This window comes from Schistocerca americana, chromosome 10 (assembly GCF_021461395.2).
Source record: "Schistocerca americana isolate TAMUIC-IGC-003095 chromosome 10, iqSchAmer2.1, whole genome shotgun sequence".
NCBI lineage: Eukaryota > Metazoa > Arthropoda > Insecta > Orthoptera > Acrididae > Schistocerca > Schistocerca americana.
Window position 1 is genome coordinate 168,141,398 of NC_060128.1, and position 17,089 is coordinate 168,158,486.

Here is a 17,089-nt window from a genome sequence, read left to right on the forward strand (position 1 = left end):
GAACCGATTTCTCATACACAAACAGCACTTGACCGGCGTTGCCTGGTGAAATGTTGTTGTGATGCCTCGTGTAAGGAGGAGAAACGCCTACCGTCACGTATCCGACTTTGATAAAGGTCGGATTCTAGCCTATCGCGATTGCGGTTTATCGTATAGCGACATTGCTGCTCGCGTTGGTCGAGATCCAATCACTATTAGCAGAATATGGAATCGGTGGGTTCAGGAAGGTAATACGGAACGCCGTGCTGGATCCCAGCGGCCTCGTATTACTAGCAGTCGAGATGACGGGCATCTTATCTGCGTGGCTGTAACGGATCGTGCAGCTACGTCTCGATCCGTGAGTCAACACAAGGGGACGTTTGCAAGACAACAACCATCTCCACGAACAGTTCGACGACGTTTGCAGCAGCATGGACTATCAGCTCGAAGACCATGGCTGCAGTTACCCTTGATGCTGAATCACAGAGAGGAACGCCTGCGATGGTGTACTCAACGACGAACCTGGGTGCACGAATGGCAAAACGTCATTTCTTCGGATGAATCCAGGTTCTGTTTACAGAATAATGATGGTGATGGTCGCATCCGTGTTTGGCGACATCGCGATGAACGCACATTGGAAGCGTGTATTCGTCATCGCCATACTAGCGTATTACCCAGCGTGATGGTATGGGGTGCCATTGTTTACACGTCTCGGTCACCTCTTGTTCACATTGACGCCACTTTGAACAGTGGACGTTACATTTCAGATGTGTTACGACCCGTGGATCTACCCTTCATTCGATCCCTGCGAAACCTTACATTTCAGCAGGATAATGCACGACCACATGTTGCAGCTCCTGTACGGGCCTTTCTGGCCAGCACATTCTCCATATCTCTCACCAATTGAAAACGTCTGGTCAATGGTGGCCGAGCAACTGGCTCGTCACAATACGCCAGTCACTACTCTTGATGAACTGTGGTATCATGTTAAAGCTGCATGGGCAGCTGTCCCTTTGCACGCCATCCATGCTCTGTTTGACTCAATGGCCAGGCGTATCAAGGCCGTTATTACGGCCAGAGGTGGTTGTTCTGTTTACTGATTTCTCAGGATCTGTGCACCCAAATTGCGTGAAAATGTACTCACATGTCAGTTGTAGTATAATATATGTGTCCGATGAATACCCGTGTATCATCTGCATTTTTTCTTGGTGTAGCAATTTTAATGTCCAGTAGTATATTTTGTTCGTTATAGTTCATTGCATTTGTTCATGGCGGATGTCCCCTGACGCTTGTTCCAGTTCATAGTCGTTCCACTGATTCAGTTTTTTTATTACAGAGGGCAGCTAACCTCAGACCGAACACGCTGAGCTACGTTGCCGCACCATTTGGCTATCCGTGCACGATTCACGGCCAGACCCAAAGTTCCCTTTGCCGTCGACTATGCGTCTACGACCTGTACTCGTACATCTATCATGGATATTCCCGTACAGGCGAGATATTTTACCTGGAAATTGTTTGCCCGATATCGGCGGGTAAATACGATATTACAGTGCCTGTGTTATTACGAATTACGAAGCAATGTTCCTTCGGACATGCATGCACGCCCAAAGCGCACGCGATTGACGACGTATGGAAGATTGGGTCTGGCCGTGAATCGTGCACGGATAGCCAAATGGTGAGGCGACCGCTCGCGATAAGCGGGAAATCCGGTTTCGAGCCCCGGTCCTGCACGAATTTTCATTGTCATCGTTACATTGTACAGCTGATGGTTGTCTGTTAACGTGCTTCTTAACGGCTGTAGTTACTGCAGTGCCTGCTCCTTTGGACATATATGCAGGTTAATGTAAGTGCGAGATAAACTATTCCAAATGTGAAATGCTGGTACATTAATAGTCGGCGTAACCGCTAGAATGTTGAATGCAAACCTGCACGCACTGTGCTGGATGTCAGTTTGTGGGATGGTGTTCCATGCCTATTGGACTTGATCGGTCAGTACAGGAACAGTTAACGCTGGTGTTGACGTCCGATGACGTCACACATGTGCTTTATTGGAGACAGATCTGGTGACTGAGCAGGCCGAGGCAACATGTCGGCGCTCGGTAGAGCATGTTGGGCTACAACATCGGTATGTGGGAGAGCGTTATCCCCTTGGAAAACACCCACTGTAATACTGTTCATAAATGGCAGCACAATATGAAGAATCAGGAGAACGACGTACAGATTTGCAGCCTGGGAGCGTTGGGTAACCACTAGAAAGCTGCTGCTGTCATACGAAGTAGGAATATGTCCTCTGTCTGTAGCATGCATGCAGGCAGGTTGGTTGGTTTCAGGCCCTCAACTGACCTCCTTTTAACCAACACACGGCCATCACTAGCACCGAGGCAGTACCAGCTTCCATCAGAAAACACAACAGACCTCCACCAAGCTCTCCAATGAGCTCTCGTTTGACACTACTGAAGTCGCAAATGGCGGTGTTTTGGTGTCAGTGGAACGCACGCTACATGGCGTCTGTGTTGGAGCTGTCCTCGAAGTAACCAATTTGTAACAGTTCGCTACGTCACTGCGGTGCCAACTGCTGCTGCAGATGCAGTACGATGTGCCACCGCCATACGCCGGGCACGACTTTTCCCCTCTCGGAAGCTGGTCTTCTTGCAACCGTACTTTTTCGTCGCCACTGCAGCCAGCAATCACGTACAATGCTACCTTCCTGCCTAGTCTCTGTGCAGTATCGCAGAAGGAACATCCAGCTCTCATAGCCCTGGTACATGACGTCGTTCAAAGCCACTGATGTGCTGATAATGGAGTACTTGTCGCCTTAAAGGTATCTTTGTCTGACAGCTCGCCAAGTGCAATCTCTAAGGTATGTTGCGTTTACGACCGTTACATACGCATCCTATTAGTGGCGCAATTGGATCGAACTTTGAACAGATATAATCTGTTACATGTAGAAACACACCTATCAATTGTTGTTTATGTCGAACAACTCTTTCCTAGTGTTACGCTTTTTCCGTCAGTGTATTTGGAACTGAGCGAAGGTTTCTGCCAGCCGCCGTGGCCGAGCGGTACTAGACGCTTCAGTCCGGAACCGTGCTGCTGCTACGGTCGCAGGTTCGAATCCTGCCTCGGGCATGGATCTGTGTGATGTCCTTAGGCTAGTTAGGTTTAGGTAGTTCTAAGTCTAGGGGACTGATGACCTCAGATGTTCTGTCCCGTAGTGCTTGGAGCCATTTGATTTGAAGGTTTTCTAAGGGTCTGCAAATCATGTAACTGGGATGAGGCTTGGGTTCAAATGGCTCTGAGCACTATGGGACTTAACTTCTAAGGTCATCAGTCCCCTAGAACTTAGAACTACTTAAACCTAACTAACCTAAGGACTTTACACACATCCATGCCCGAGGCAGGATTCGAACCTGCGGCTGTAGCATTCTTTATCACACACATATATACAACAGCTAAGTGTCACAACTTCCCAGGAACTGGAACACACCAGATAGTACTTCAACTGCACTCACTCCAAGGCTTTGGGAAAGGTGTATTTATACATCTTTTAACAATTATGATCTTTGACATTATTTATGATACAAATTGTCTTTCTGAATCAGGTTATGTCTCCAGTTTAAATGAATATTCTCTAGTTCTCATAATCTGTGGACATTGCACTGAATTTCTTCTATAGAATGTTCCAGAATTACAAGTTCAATTACAGATTTTTAGTTGATGATTTCTGTAAGAACATGTTGTCCTGACTCGCAATTTTAAAATTAATGGTTTATACAGTTAATTCACGTTATGGTAAACAAACAGTCTTACTAATTGAATTATAATTACAAAACTGAATGAAAAAGGTTACTAACATTTATACAATATTAACACTGATTCCAAACTTGTTCTTTCTCTTCTAAACATCCTGAAACTTCAAAGTGATAATGACTTATCGTAACTGTACATTACTTGACCTGATTAAGGACATAAATTAATTGGTCTGTGACACAATTTAACATTTTTGTTACAACTATTTCACTCTGTTGCACTAAGTGATCTTAGTCACTAAGTGTCCTTATACACTACCCACATCTGTTTAAGCATATATCGCATACTACGAAACCTGCTGTATTGGGTACTCCACGTGACCTCATACAGCCTGTTTTGTTACAATGTCACCAAGCAAAAAACCACATCACAAACTGTATGCATCGGAGTAAAAGAGTTTTCTCTGTCAGACATTTCTTTACCACAGCACATGTAGTTTTTACCAAAAGCATGCATGAGGAAGCGTTCCCAACTCCCAGCACTTCCTATGCAGACACCAAGCTGTCCACACGATGAGTGCAGCAACTTAATGTTCCTTTGGTGTGAAGTTTACATTAAGTTTATTTCATTATCAGAACTTAATGGCTTGCCATAGTGCTATCAGATAGGCAAATTATCTGTGAAGACATCAATGTGAGTCAGTTTTATGTGTCTATGAAACAAACAGCACTGCCGGCTCCCACAATACTTATGGAGAACCAATAGGCAAGAGTGATACCATACTTCAGGACAACATTATTCAGCAGTTGCATTGTGGTCTTGCATCCAAAGACTGGAATATCTGATTCACAGAGCCTGTTAAATAATAGCAAGTGCAGCAAGCTCTGACTTCTTTTTGTGAACTATACACAAACCACCACAGTAGCATGCATGTGGCCTTAAAGCCTGAAATCCTCAATTATGTCAGATTAGCCCCAGTAGTAACTAAAAATTCATTTTTTGTATTTGCTTCACTCACTGTGCTAGATTAGCTTCACTTACGGTACCTCAAGTTCATTTATTTGTGTATTGTATTTTATTTTGATCTCTGTGTTAGATTAGCTTCACCAAATGTACCTCAGGTTTGTTTCTTGGTAATTTTATTTTGCTTTGATCACTATGCTAAATTTGTATGTGCATGTTTCCTTCACCACTGTGTAAGATCACCTTTTTACTAGAACTCAAGAACATAAATGATGTTTCTCATGTTGTCTTAAAAGAATTGTGTGAACTAATTCCCCACACATAGATTTTGGGCACCTGTTATGAGAACCTGCAACACCTTCGTGCTGGACCGACTCAATTGAGAGTTTTTGATGAAACAATTAACTGTGCCTTTTAACATTCTAATAAAGGAACTCTTTAATATTAGAACATCTTTCGTTACATTGTTCCTGAGTCTGCATTACTTTGTTTACATGATTTAAATGATTTAAACGAAATACAGATCTCATCACAATTGGGCATTGAATTAAATTCAGTGATGACAAGTAAAAATTTGTGCTAGACCAGGACACAAACCTGGATTTCCCACTTTATGTGAGTGGTCGCGTTAGCTGCTTTTGTTATCTGGACATGCTACCTGACCCACATTCTCAACTTGTAGTATTCGCTGTGCATTATTCTCATTGCTCACAGCTTTACCCGATTCCCGCAAGAGTTCAGACATAGTGTGCATCCTCACTGTAATGTAGTGGTACTACAGTCTACCAACACACTGTGAGAAAGGTACACATCAGCTGACACGTTTTGAGCCAATCTCAGCTAATTAACCCTTCTGCTGCTGTTGAGGTCAAGTGTCCTGCCTGCCCAGCTGCCTGATGGGGGCGAACGTATTATCCACCTGGTGGGCTGCCAGTTACCACAACCTCAGGACCACTGTACTCTATAGGCACTGTGGACTAGTAACACTTTTGAGGATGCATATAACCACTCTGCAACAATACTCTTTATAAAATCAGTATCACACAGTATGGTCACAGTGGTTGCAGTTTCAGATAACCACAAAAGAGAGCTTCAACACTAATCCAAGCTTTCTGTTATAAGTTTATGCTGGGCTGAGAGAAAGTTGTTTTAGAAATATTACAAGAACTTTTTTATTTGTGACTGAAAAATCCTATAACTAGACAGTTACACAACCAACATATGTGCCTGTAACCGATTAAAATTTCCTTGACATCAGAAATATACATTTCAAGATACATAGTTTCAAAGTGAGCAGTACCTAGCAAAGACACCCAAAACCCAGACCATTTTCTGTTCCGTGTGGCTTCAAGTGTTATTGAGAAACTGTACAAACTTTTCTTGCACTGTTTGCTTTTTCAATATCTGATACATTAGTTCTATAGGATAATTCATGCCCTTCTAGATTTTGTATGTTTGTGTACTTTGTAGATTAGGAAACAAGCTCCATTTGTTTGGCAGTGCATACCATTTGCAGTTGTGTGTGGCTGCTGGAGTTGCTGAGAAATTGCACATATTTTGCTATATTGCTGCACTGTTCTCCTTTTGTAACATCTGAGCCATCAAATCATGTTGACTTATTGCCACAATATTTCAGCTGGCAACCGTCCAGCCATCTTCAGATGAGTGTCTGCCACTGGAGACTGCTCATTCATGGTGTCGGCTTTATAGAAAAACTTGGTGCAGAGACGTGTGTGCATTGGTGGCCATGATAGGAGCATCCTCAGTCAAAAGCCACACCCTCTGCAAATACTGTTCCATCTGTGGTGCATAGGCACATGCGTAAAGGTGAAACTACATGTCTACCCTCTGTCAGAACTTGTGCTCATGGTGCTAAAAGAAAACATTATAAAGAAATGTTTTCTCTCAGAAGAAATTAAAGAGATCACAGGATCCAAGCCTTGTCCAGTTGAAAGCCACCATAGTGATTTATGAGATCTTGTGTTAGGCGTATTTCCACAGATTATTTAATTACTGAATTCCTAAATGATCTCACCGGGATCTCTTTAATTTCTTCTGGGAGAAAACATTTTATTCATTATGACAGATCTGGTGACATCTGATGTTTGTTTCTAGCACCACAAGTGCGCGTTCTGACGTAGGGTGCTCATATAGTTATAATGTGCCTGTGCACTACAGATGGAATAGTATTGGGAAAGGGTGTTGATTTCAATAGAGGACGCTCCTGTAACAGCCACTAATGTGCATGTGCCTCCATGCCATTTTTTGCTATAAAGCTGACACTGTGAACTAGCAGTCTCCAGTGGCGGGCACTCACCTGAAGATGGCTGGTCAGTTGCCAGCCTAAATATTGTGGTAAGAAGTCACTATGATCTGGCTGCAATGCTGAAACCTCATAGAATATTCAGTACACCAGGAAAGCTTCAAGAATAACATCTAATATGTCAGTTCATTGGGATAATTCATGTCCTCTAGACTTATGTATATTTGTGTCTTTTGTCTTGTGGAAATCAGAAAATCAAATTATATTTATTAGATTGGATCATAAGGAGAAAGGAACCAGCAGTAGGTGAAAACTATAGTGCTTTCCAATGTTAATAAGAAGAGCAGATAGTGACAGCAGTGTCAGGAATGTTAAAATGTAGACAATAGTGAGGCACCATTCTATTGTGAAAGTTTGCCTACTCCCACACCCAGGAGTACATGAGTGCCCTTAGGTGTCAGGTGTTCCTACCTGCCTGGTATATATGAATGCCTGTAGCTCTCTGGACATTCTGCTTATTCAGTGTACATGTTTGCCTATAGCCGCCTGGGCTTTCTACATATGCCTGTAGCCATGAAAGGGTTAATATTGTGTATTAACATTGCAGCAAGCATCAAGTCTTGATGACAGACAATATTAGTAAGATCTGTTTCCATTTCTTGTTTTGCAGGACAGCCAGGGTAGGATGGATGCAGGTGAGGTGAAATACTGGCCAGATGTTAACAGGAAGTTGAGAACACTGGATATTTTTGCTGGTTGCGGAGGTAGCATATATTTGTATGTCATTAGCAGCTAGAGTATGTCATTTGTGTCCCCTGAAATATATTATGAACTCCTTTCCTTCTCTCTCCTACTAGGTCTTTCATATGGTCTTCAGCAGTCAGGTGTTGCTGAAATATGCTGGGCAATAGAAAAAGATGTGGCTGCTGCAGAAGCCTTCAGCCATAATCATCCACACTGCACTGTTTTAATGGATGATTGCAATTTGTTGCTCCAGCTTGTAATGAATGTGAGTAAACATTTCAACAGTTTAGGTACCCTTCTTAAATAATTAGACTGAAGCTTTAGAGGTATAGACATACTCGTTTAATCATAGTACATCTTTTGGAGAGACAAATCAGTAAGTTGACACATTTTGCATATTTTCATTCAATAACATCATCTGGAATAATGTTCTAGGGTAGTCCAGCTTTAAGAAAATAAGTCTTCATAGTTCAAGAACATGCTGTAAGAATAATATGTGGCACTCACCCATGATCACCTTGCAGACATCTGTTTTAACCACTGTTTCACCACACATTTATTCCCTCATAAAGTTTGTTAAAAGCCACAATGATGTACATAATTACAATACTACAAGAAAAAAAAGATGTACATTACTCCACAGTGTGGTTGTGTTTAGCCAAAAAGGGGTGCACAATTTTGGAACCAAAATGTTTGATCATTTACTCAGTAATATAAAATGTCTGACACGCAGCAAAGTAAAATTCGAAAACAAGATGAAAAAGTTTCTCCTTGATATCTCCTTCTATTCTGTATAAGAATTTCTATTATTATAATGTGTAAAAGATTGTTCGTAGGAATTACTAACTAACATCTGTATATATAAAAAAAAAAAAAAATAACTTGTAAATGGTCAGCATGTAGCCATATTTACAATTGAATGTGTAATGTCAGTCTAAACTGACTCATTCCACATAATTATGATTTATCATACAGATGATTCCTGGAACATGAAACTAACTAACTAATTACACAGTTCCATCTCATCAGTTTAAAATTGCATAAATTTACCACAGTGTGAGAAGACATCTTGTTGGCTGCTTGTATAGACACACTTAGTATTCATGTGTAAAAGTGAAAATTATACCAGTAAATGCAGCATGTGCATGAGTTGTAGCGATCAAACCAGGAAGCTAAATGATCATGTAAGTAGTCTTCAACTAACAATTGAAGTCCTAATGAGTGATGTGAAAAACCTACATGTGTGATCCATCAAAAAATCATGTATACTTTCACATGATAGCCAAACTGTTCCAAATACAAATATGAAAAAACTAACATCTACAAATATTATGAACTGTTATCACCACAAAAATCATGCGCATTTGTGAGTGATAGTCAAATGCAATTACTACTGAAAGAGGTGTTAGTGATAAACATGGAAGTATGAAGTGTGATGGCAATGAAGTTCATAAACAGCAAATCACAGTGATGACAGAACAAAGAATCAGGATGGCAATGAAGTTCATAAACAGCTAACCACAGTGATGACAGAACAAAGAATCAGTTTCAAAAAAGGTACAGTGTTCTTTTCTTAACAGAATACCATGGCAGGAACCTGGCGAGTATTTTACAAGACAATAACAAAGACTTCCAAGCAATGAGAATAGTAAAATCGGGTGCAAGTATGAAAAATGTTACTGATATTGACCTGCAGGTAAAAATGAAAGATGAAAATGAATATGTCATGCGCATAGCTGGTGCCAACAATGCCACAGGAAATGTGGCACAATGGAAAAGTTCTTAGACACCAACAAACCTCAAAACACAACAATTACAATGCTACCTCACAGACACAACCTAACATACAATTCATGTGTCAACAAGGAACACAAAAAACAAGCATCAAAATCAAACAGATGTGTGCCTCATTTGGAAAATGTAGAATAGTAGTTATAGGTAAAATAGACAAATGCCTACATACCAAACATGGGATGCTTGTAAATTTTGAAGTAAAGAAACTTTTATGTGAGAAAATAATAAAAATTATCACAGAGAAAGATGACTTATACAAAATTAACAATCACAAAGGTGATAGGCATGCTTTTTAGAGTAAAACTTGATCCTTACATACCAGAATGTTCAGTATATAATGAATAAAACAAAGCACTTGGATGTATATCCAAATGAATCAAAGCCACATTTCTTCATAGTGAGTGAATTAGGTTGCAAGGAAGAGGAAGCATATGGATACAGGCTAAGGAACTTGTACTGTAGAAGGACACATAAAGGTGGAGGGGTAGGGATTTGCAGCATAATATAGCATGTGAAAAAGTCAAGTGGATTGATGATCTGAGTAAAGAAATGATACTTAAGATGGCAGCAATACATTTAAAACTAGGGAACAACAACCTGACTATAGAATTTTTCAGTCATCTGGAAGACATGCTGGAGAAGACATCAGTGAATAAAAACACTTGCTGTTTGTTGGAGACATCAACACAGACTCTTTATATAATAGCAATAATTATTTGTGTTATGTTGACTTGCTTCAGCATTATAACTATTGTCACATAAACTCAGAAAGTACAAGAATTGCTGTAGGAAGACAGGCATGCATTGACCACATTCTCACAAACATAACAAAGGAGGATATAAATATAACCACTGTCAAAATGACATATCCGACCATAGAGCTCTTACTATGGAAATTGATGTCACATAAGCTGCTAAAGGAATGCAGAGGAGAATTAGTGAAGCCTTTGACACATCTAATAAATATCTCCATCTGCCATGGAGAATATCCTGGTCTTTTGAAAATCACCGAAATCCTCCGAGTGTATAAGAAGGGAATAAAAACTGACATGAAAAACTATAGGTAAATATCATTAACTCCAAAGCTTGGGATATATGCCTTGAGGCATATTTCATCAAACATAATCTATTTAACAATTTACAACATGGTTTTAGAAAAGAAAGATCTACTGTAACAGCAGGAGCAATCTTTATACATCAAATGTTAAGCAAGCTAGCTTAAGGAGACAAGGTAACAGGCACCTTCGTGGATGTGAGTAAAGCTGTAGATACTGTGAATCATACAATTCTATTGCATAAATCAGAAGCATACAGAGTGAAAGGAATAGACTTATAACTCATTACCTCCTATTTGGAAGACAGGAAACAGTGTGTCAAGCTAACTCATAAAAAGAATGAACGATTGGTAACAACCAAATCAACCCAAAAGATAATTCAATGTGGTGTGCCTCAAGGCAGTATATTGGGTCCTTTTCTGTTTTGTGTATGTTAACAATTTTACAGAATCCTAAAACTGCAAGATTGTAAGCAATGCTGATGACACATCTTTTGTCAGCTTGGGCTATAATGTGCAAACTACTACAAACAGTGGTGAAATCAGTTATAATTTTCTGTCAAGTTATCTTAGTGCAAATAAGCTACTCGTAAATAAAGAGAAGACAGTGACAATGCAGTTTATGCTTAGCTATAATGAGAATGTAAATAGAAATCAATTTACATCTCCATTGGCCCTTAGATACCAACAAAAAAAAAAAAAAAAAAAAAATTGGGTATAATTGTTGACAAACACCTGTCATGGAAATAGCATATAGACCGTGATTTTGAGAAAATCAGTACAAATGTGCATCTACTAAAAAGGGTCTCAGCCTTTTGAGACCATGATAGCTTGAGGAAAATATACTTTTGAGTGATACAGCCACATCTTTAGTATGGTATCGAGGTATGGGGTGGGGCATCAACTGTCTATATAAAGACAGGCTCTTCAGACTACAAAAAAAGGCAGTAAGAGTGGTATCTGAGGTAAACAGGAGAGAGCCTTGTAGAGAACTCTTCAGAAAAAGCAAAATATTAACCATCTATTCTATGTACATCCTGCAAGAATTAGTGTTTGTGAAACTAAATCCAGACTATAATGTAACAAACAGTAACGTACATAGGCACTGTATATGGAGAAGGGAAAATCTTCACAGAATTGCAAGTAAAAAAAAGCTACAAACTGTAGTCCACAAACAATAGAAACCATATTTTATAACAAACTTCCATCTGACCTCAAGAAAGCTAATTTAAACACTTTAAAGTATAAACTTAAGCATTTATTAATAGAGAAAAGCTACTATTCAGTAGAAGATTTCAAGTTGTAATATCACTTTGTAAAATAGTGTATATAGCATAAGTTTGTTTTTGCAACAAAAAATGATAATTTTTGACCTTCACTATTTATATCAGTATGTGCACTTGTGTATGTCAACTAGCCTTTGTATACATGAACTAAAATCTATGACAGTGTCTGAAAACTGATTTCTATATGGACAGCAAACAAACAAATAAATAAATAAACTCCATAATATAAAAAAATAATTTCCTTTGTTGTGGTTCTTACTTCTGTACCATGCTGAGTTGATAGGTCTTTAAAGACATGTTGGAAACTGTTCATGGTATAATTATGAGTACAGCTCACAATTATATCATTAACAGTTTCCAAAAAAAGAAAAGATAGAGTACAAGTTTAATGTGTTATAGCATCCAAACTAATTAAGATATTTACACTATGTTTGACTTTTGGGGCACACTATCTCACAAAGTTTTTATGCCATTCAATCAATTTCAACATGTGCACGTTTGGTGGCATCTACAACAGCCAGTCCATATTTGAGCTTTATCTACACTTGCATCAGTGATTTAGTTCTTTAAATCATTGATGTAGTTGACAGTTGTTTGCCAGACTCTGTCCTCGACTACTACCACAAAAATAAGTGAAACCTAGGATACCAGGGCATTGGACCATCCCTACCAATCCAGTGGCCTGGAAACAACCGGTCTAGAACATTTTGAACAGTCCAAGACCAGTGTGGCAGTGCACCATCTTGTGGTAATGCAAACAGCTCCAGTATATCAGGATAAGTGTTAGAATTAGCAATTTTCTGTGAAAAAAAAGGTCCCACAATGCAGTGAACCTTCAAACACCACCAAACATTTACTCTTGGGCAGTTACATTGTTGTGCCCCAAATACAAACATTGTATATGTTTACCTTAACATGCATGTGGAATGTTGCTTCACCAGAAAATGCTGGATTGTTTGGAAAATCTCCATCCTCCACTAAACATTGAAGAACATCCACAGCAAATTGAATACTTTATGGCTTGTTGTCTTGTTTCAGTGAGTGCAACAGTTGCTATCAGTATGGATACATCTGTAAACATTTCAGAAGGACCTGATGCACTGTCACCCTAGGGATTTTGCAGCTCATGTTATGACCTCTGAACAGATTTATGGTGTTAATGTTGAAAGGCCAACCGTTTCCATTTTGTGTCGGCTTCACTTGTTCTCTGTCATCCAATACGATTCTTCACATTGACGCTTCCTGTCTGCCTAAAATTGCTGTACCACCACCGTATTGACATTCACAAGGGTTGTCCCTTCGTATAGTGTTTCTGGACCTCTGTATCCAATTTGATCTGAATAAACCATTCAACATACATTACCTCTTGTTGAAATGTTGTCATTATGCTTCACTCATACATATAGATACATTTTGATGATATACGATATATTCAGTGACATGTAAGACTAACAGATGTGACAGCAATAGCATATTACCAAACTCAGATAAACATTCGATGCCTAGTGAGAAAAGGAAGAAACAGTTTTATGATGTTTTTGTGTGGGACAAAATGGTTCAAATGGCTCTGAGCACTATGGGACTTAACATCGGAGGTCATCAGTCCCCTAGAACTTAGAACTACTTAAACCTAACTAATCTAAGGACATCACACACATCCATGCCTGAGGCAGGATTCGAACCTGCGACCATAGCGGTCGCGCGGTTCCAGACTGAAGTGCCTAGAACCAGTCAGCCACTCTGGCCGGCTGTGTGGGACATCTGGGAGGGGTTACTCAGCTGCCTGTTTGGAATGGACATGCTTCCTCCATGCACAATGGCTCCTTTACATGAGATTTGAGTTACATCTCACGTGTACCTGCTGAGTATAAGCATTTATAATGGTTGTGTATAGTGTGATGTCATGTTTGCTGGGTATGATGGTGATGGAAGGGAGAGTATGAAACCTATGTCAGCACACAGATCACTATCAACATTGTTCTATTTTCTTACTTCGTGAGACACTGCAGAGGGTCCTGGAATTCAATCCAGAACATAGGTACAGGGCCTGGCAGTTGGGAACATAACACCACCGTGTCCCATGCCAGTTTTGCCCAAATAATGGCTACCTCTGAGTAGTCAGTAATTTGATAGCCTATGGTATGTAGGCTAGCACACAAAGTAATTGTAACAATGTGAAATAATTTGGCCATGAACACTGGTAGTACACTCCATTGTCTCATTGCAAAACAGAAGGGCCTGCTTGCATTATTGATCTCTTCAATCCTAGTGATAAAATAAGTAAAGAAAAATGATTTCACCATGTATTTTATTGTTGTTGACATAGTTACATTCTAATCTAATCAGACAATCTGGCTGGACTGGCTAGAGTTAGTAGTCACCTCTGTATGTGCTGTGCCTGCTTGTGTGACTGTGTGTGTGTGTGTGTCGGTGTGTGTGTGTGTGTGTGTGTGTGTGTGTGTGTGTGTGTGTATTTCTCTTTTCTAAAGAAGGCTTTGGCCAAAATCTCATTTCTAACAGTCTTTTCATCATGCCTGTCTTCAACTCAGTGTCTTATCTTTCTGGTGAGTAGCAATCTATTGCTTTCATATCATAAGTATTTTAGTCATACTATATTTCTGCACTTTGTGAAGTGCAGAATTTTTACATGTTTGAGCATTTGAAGCAAGTTGTCAAATTTTGCACCGTTTTGAAATGTTATAAAGATCTGCTTGAATAATTATCTTGTGTTTTACAGATAGTACTACACTATAGATAACTGTGTTACCTCCTAAAATCTGAGTATACGAATATAGACTGCCAGATCATCAACAAGATTTCATTGCTGACAGAGTTGAAGTATGTGGTGTCTCTAAAAAGTTCAGTGAATGGTGTCATATCTGAATGGTAACTTATTGCATGTGTGTATGTGCATGCGCATGGGTCTTCAGAGACTTCAGGAGAATCAATACACAGAATGCACTGCATGTGCCTGGCTGTGTAAACAGACTGCGACCAATTGAACATAGTGTGAGAGGAAGTGTCACAGTGCAATGTGAAATATGCTCACTTTTTTTATATACTTGAATTTAGCATATTTCGTGCCAGTATGCACTTTTCCATGGATGTTTATAAGATGATATTTGACTTTTTTTTGTGTTGGCTTCAGTCGTCTAGTGAAAGTATGATTCCATAATGCTGTTTGATCGGCTGCGGAAATGTCCTGGTTCAATGTGTTTGCCTCATTTTTGGTGCTTCAAATACCATTTTTCTAAATGTGCTTCCTTCTTGATGTTTATATAAAAAAGTAGTAGAATAACTCATTTTTGCTGGTCACTTGCAAATTATTATAACAGGGACCTGAACATTGTTCCACCGTCACACAGCGAGTATTCACTGCCGACTGACTCCAGTATCAAAGACATTTCACACAACACACAAGCTTCCGCTTGTAACCAGTCTCTTTGATATTATTTGTCACATCTACTAATATTAACCAATATGCTGTCACTCTTGAACATAGAAGCCAATTAGCATAAAATAAGGCAAATTACAATTCACAAAAAGCATTCTGACAAAAATATAAGAAAACATTTAGAACCTCCCTCATTAGATTTGGTATCGATAAATCCGGTAGAAAATAACACATCTCCCAGATCCATCACAAATGGAGCAACATGTAAACATCAAGTACTGTTACAAATTGGGGAAGACTGCAATGGAGACACATGGAATGTTGGTGCAGATGTACGGAAGGGAATCTGTGAGCAGAAAATGTGTTTATGAATGGTTTAAATGCTTCTGTGAAGGGAAGGAAGCAACTTAGGATAAGAGACATTTAGGTTGGCCATCGCCAAGCTGAACCCCAGAAAAGATTGGGAAAGTGTGGCAAACGCTGGCACAAGATCAGTGACAGACTCTCAGATTAATTGTGGAAGAATTGGGCATTAGCAAGGACATGGTGTACACCATCATCCATGATGATTTGGGTAAGGGGGAGATCTGCTCCCGATTTGTGCTGCACAAGCTCACAGATGAGCAGAAAGCAAAATAAATGGAAATGTCTGGTGATTTCATTTCCATGTGTGCCCAGGATCCATTGCTTCAGAACACAATCGTCACAGGAGGGGAGACCTGGTGCTACCAGTTTGATCTGGGATCAAAACGACAGTCGATGCCACATTATTCACTGTCTTCCCCACGACCAAAAAAAAGCCATCTGAAAGAATCCGAGGTGAAAACACTGTCGATTGCCTCCTTCGACAACAATGGCATTCATCCACAAGGATTTTGTTCCTGCAGGTGAAACCATTTATGCTACATTTAACCAGTCTGTTTTGAACCACTTGCTACAGTGTATCTGGTGGGTTCGGCCAGAGTGGCACAGGACTGGGATGCTGCTCCATGACAATTCCCCTGCACACTGCACAACCTGTGTGTGCCAGTTCCTGGTGCAGAAGATGGTAACTGTTCTTGAGCACCCTCCATACTCCCCTGGCTCCTGTGGACTTGTTCCTGTTTTCCTGGTTGAAGGCAGCCATGAAAGGTGAACGTTGTGCAGACATGAAAGACATCAAAGATCATGTGACAGCCATTCTGTGATCAATTCCCCAGGAGGCCTTTGCTGATAGTTTCCAGAAGCTGTATGAACATTGTCAGAAGTGTTTTGTAGTGGGTGGCAACTAGTTTGAAGGGCAATAAAGAACATTTGTTTGTAACTTTTGTTTTGTTTGTTGTCTGATAGCATCCACCAAACTTTTTAGACACACCACATATCTCTCTCTCTCTCTCTCTCTCTCTCTCTCTCTGCTCTCTCGCCCCCCCCCCTCTCTCCCTGTGTGTGTGTGTGTGTGTGTGTGTGTGTGTGTGTGTGTGTGTGTGTGTGTGTATATGTGTGTGTGTTTTATAGCTCCTGGAAGATGGACTACCCCTATAGCTCAGGTAGTAATCATTCTTTTCATCCTGTCTGTCTACAACTTGACACCTATTCAGAGAGTAGTGGTACGTTCTGAAGTAGAGATTTGCATTCCATTCTGTATTTTCAATTAATTTATATGCCATAACTGTCCATTAAATTCTTTTCATTTTAACATGTCAATGTTGTTTTCAGAAACCAGTGAAGTATTGACATAGCCAAAAGTTTATTTAAAATGAAACAATGGAAAATCCAGAATGGAATGTAATAGTATTTCAAAACGATAGTTGCTACTCACCATGTCATGGAGATGCTGAGTCACAGATATGCAAAACAAAAAGACTGATGAAAAGCCAGAGACT

General features: G+C 39.9%; 1 protein-coding gene across 1 annotated transcript in view; it reads left to right on the plus strand.

The window, feature by feature from the left end:
* Positions 1 to 7,640: 7,640 nt before the first annotated feature.
* The window catches only part of LOC124552344 (DNA (cytosine-5)-methyltransferase 1-like), a 52,688-nt gene continuing 43,239 nt past the window's right edge, over positions 7,641 to 17,089 (plus strand). The window contains exons 1-2 of the mRNA XM_047126613.1: positions 7,641 to 7,719; positions 7,813 to 7,964. Of these exons, the coding sequence (XP_046982569.1) occupies positions 7,641 to 7,719; positions 7,813 to 7,964 (231 nt within the window). The remainder of the gene's footprint in view (positions 7,720 to 7,812; positions 7,965 to 17,089) is intronic.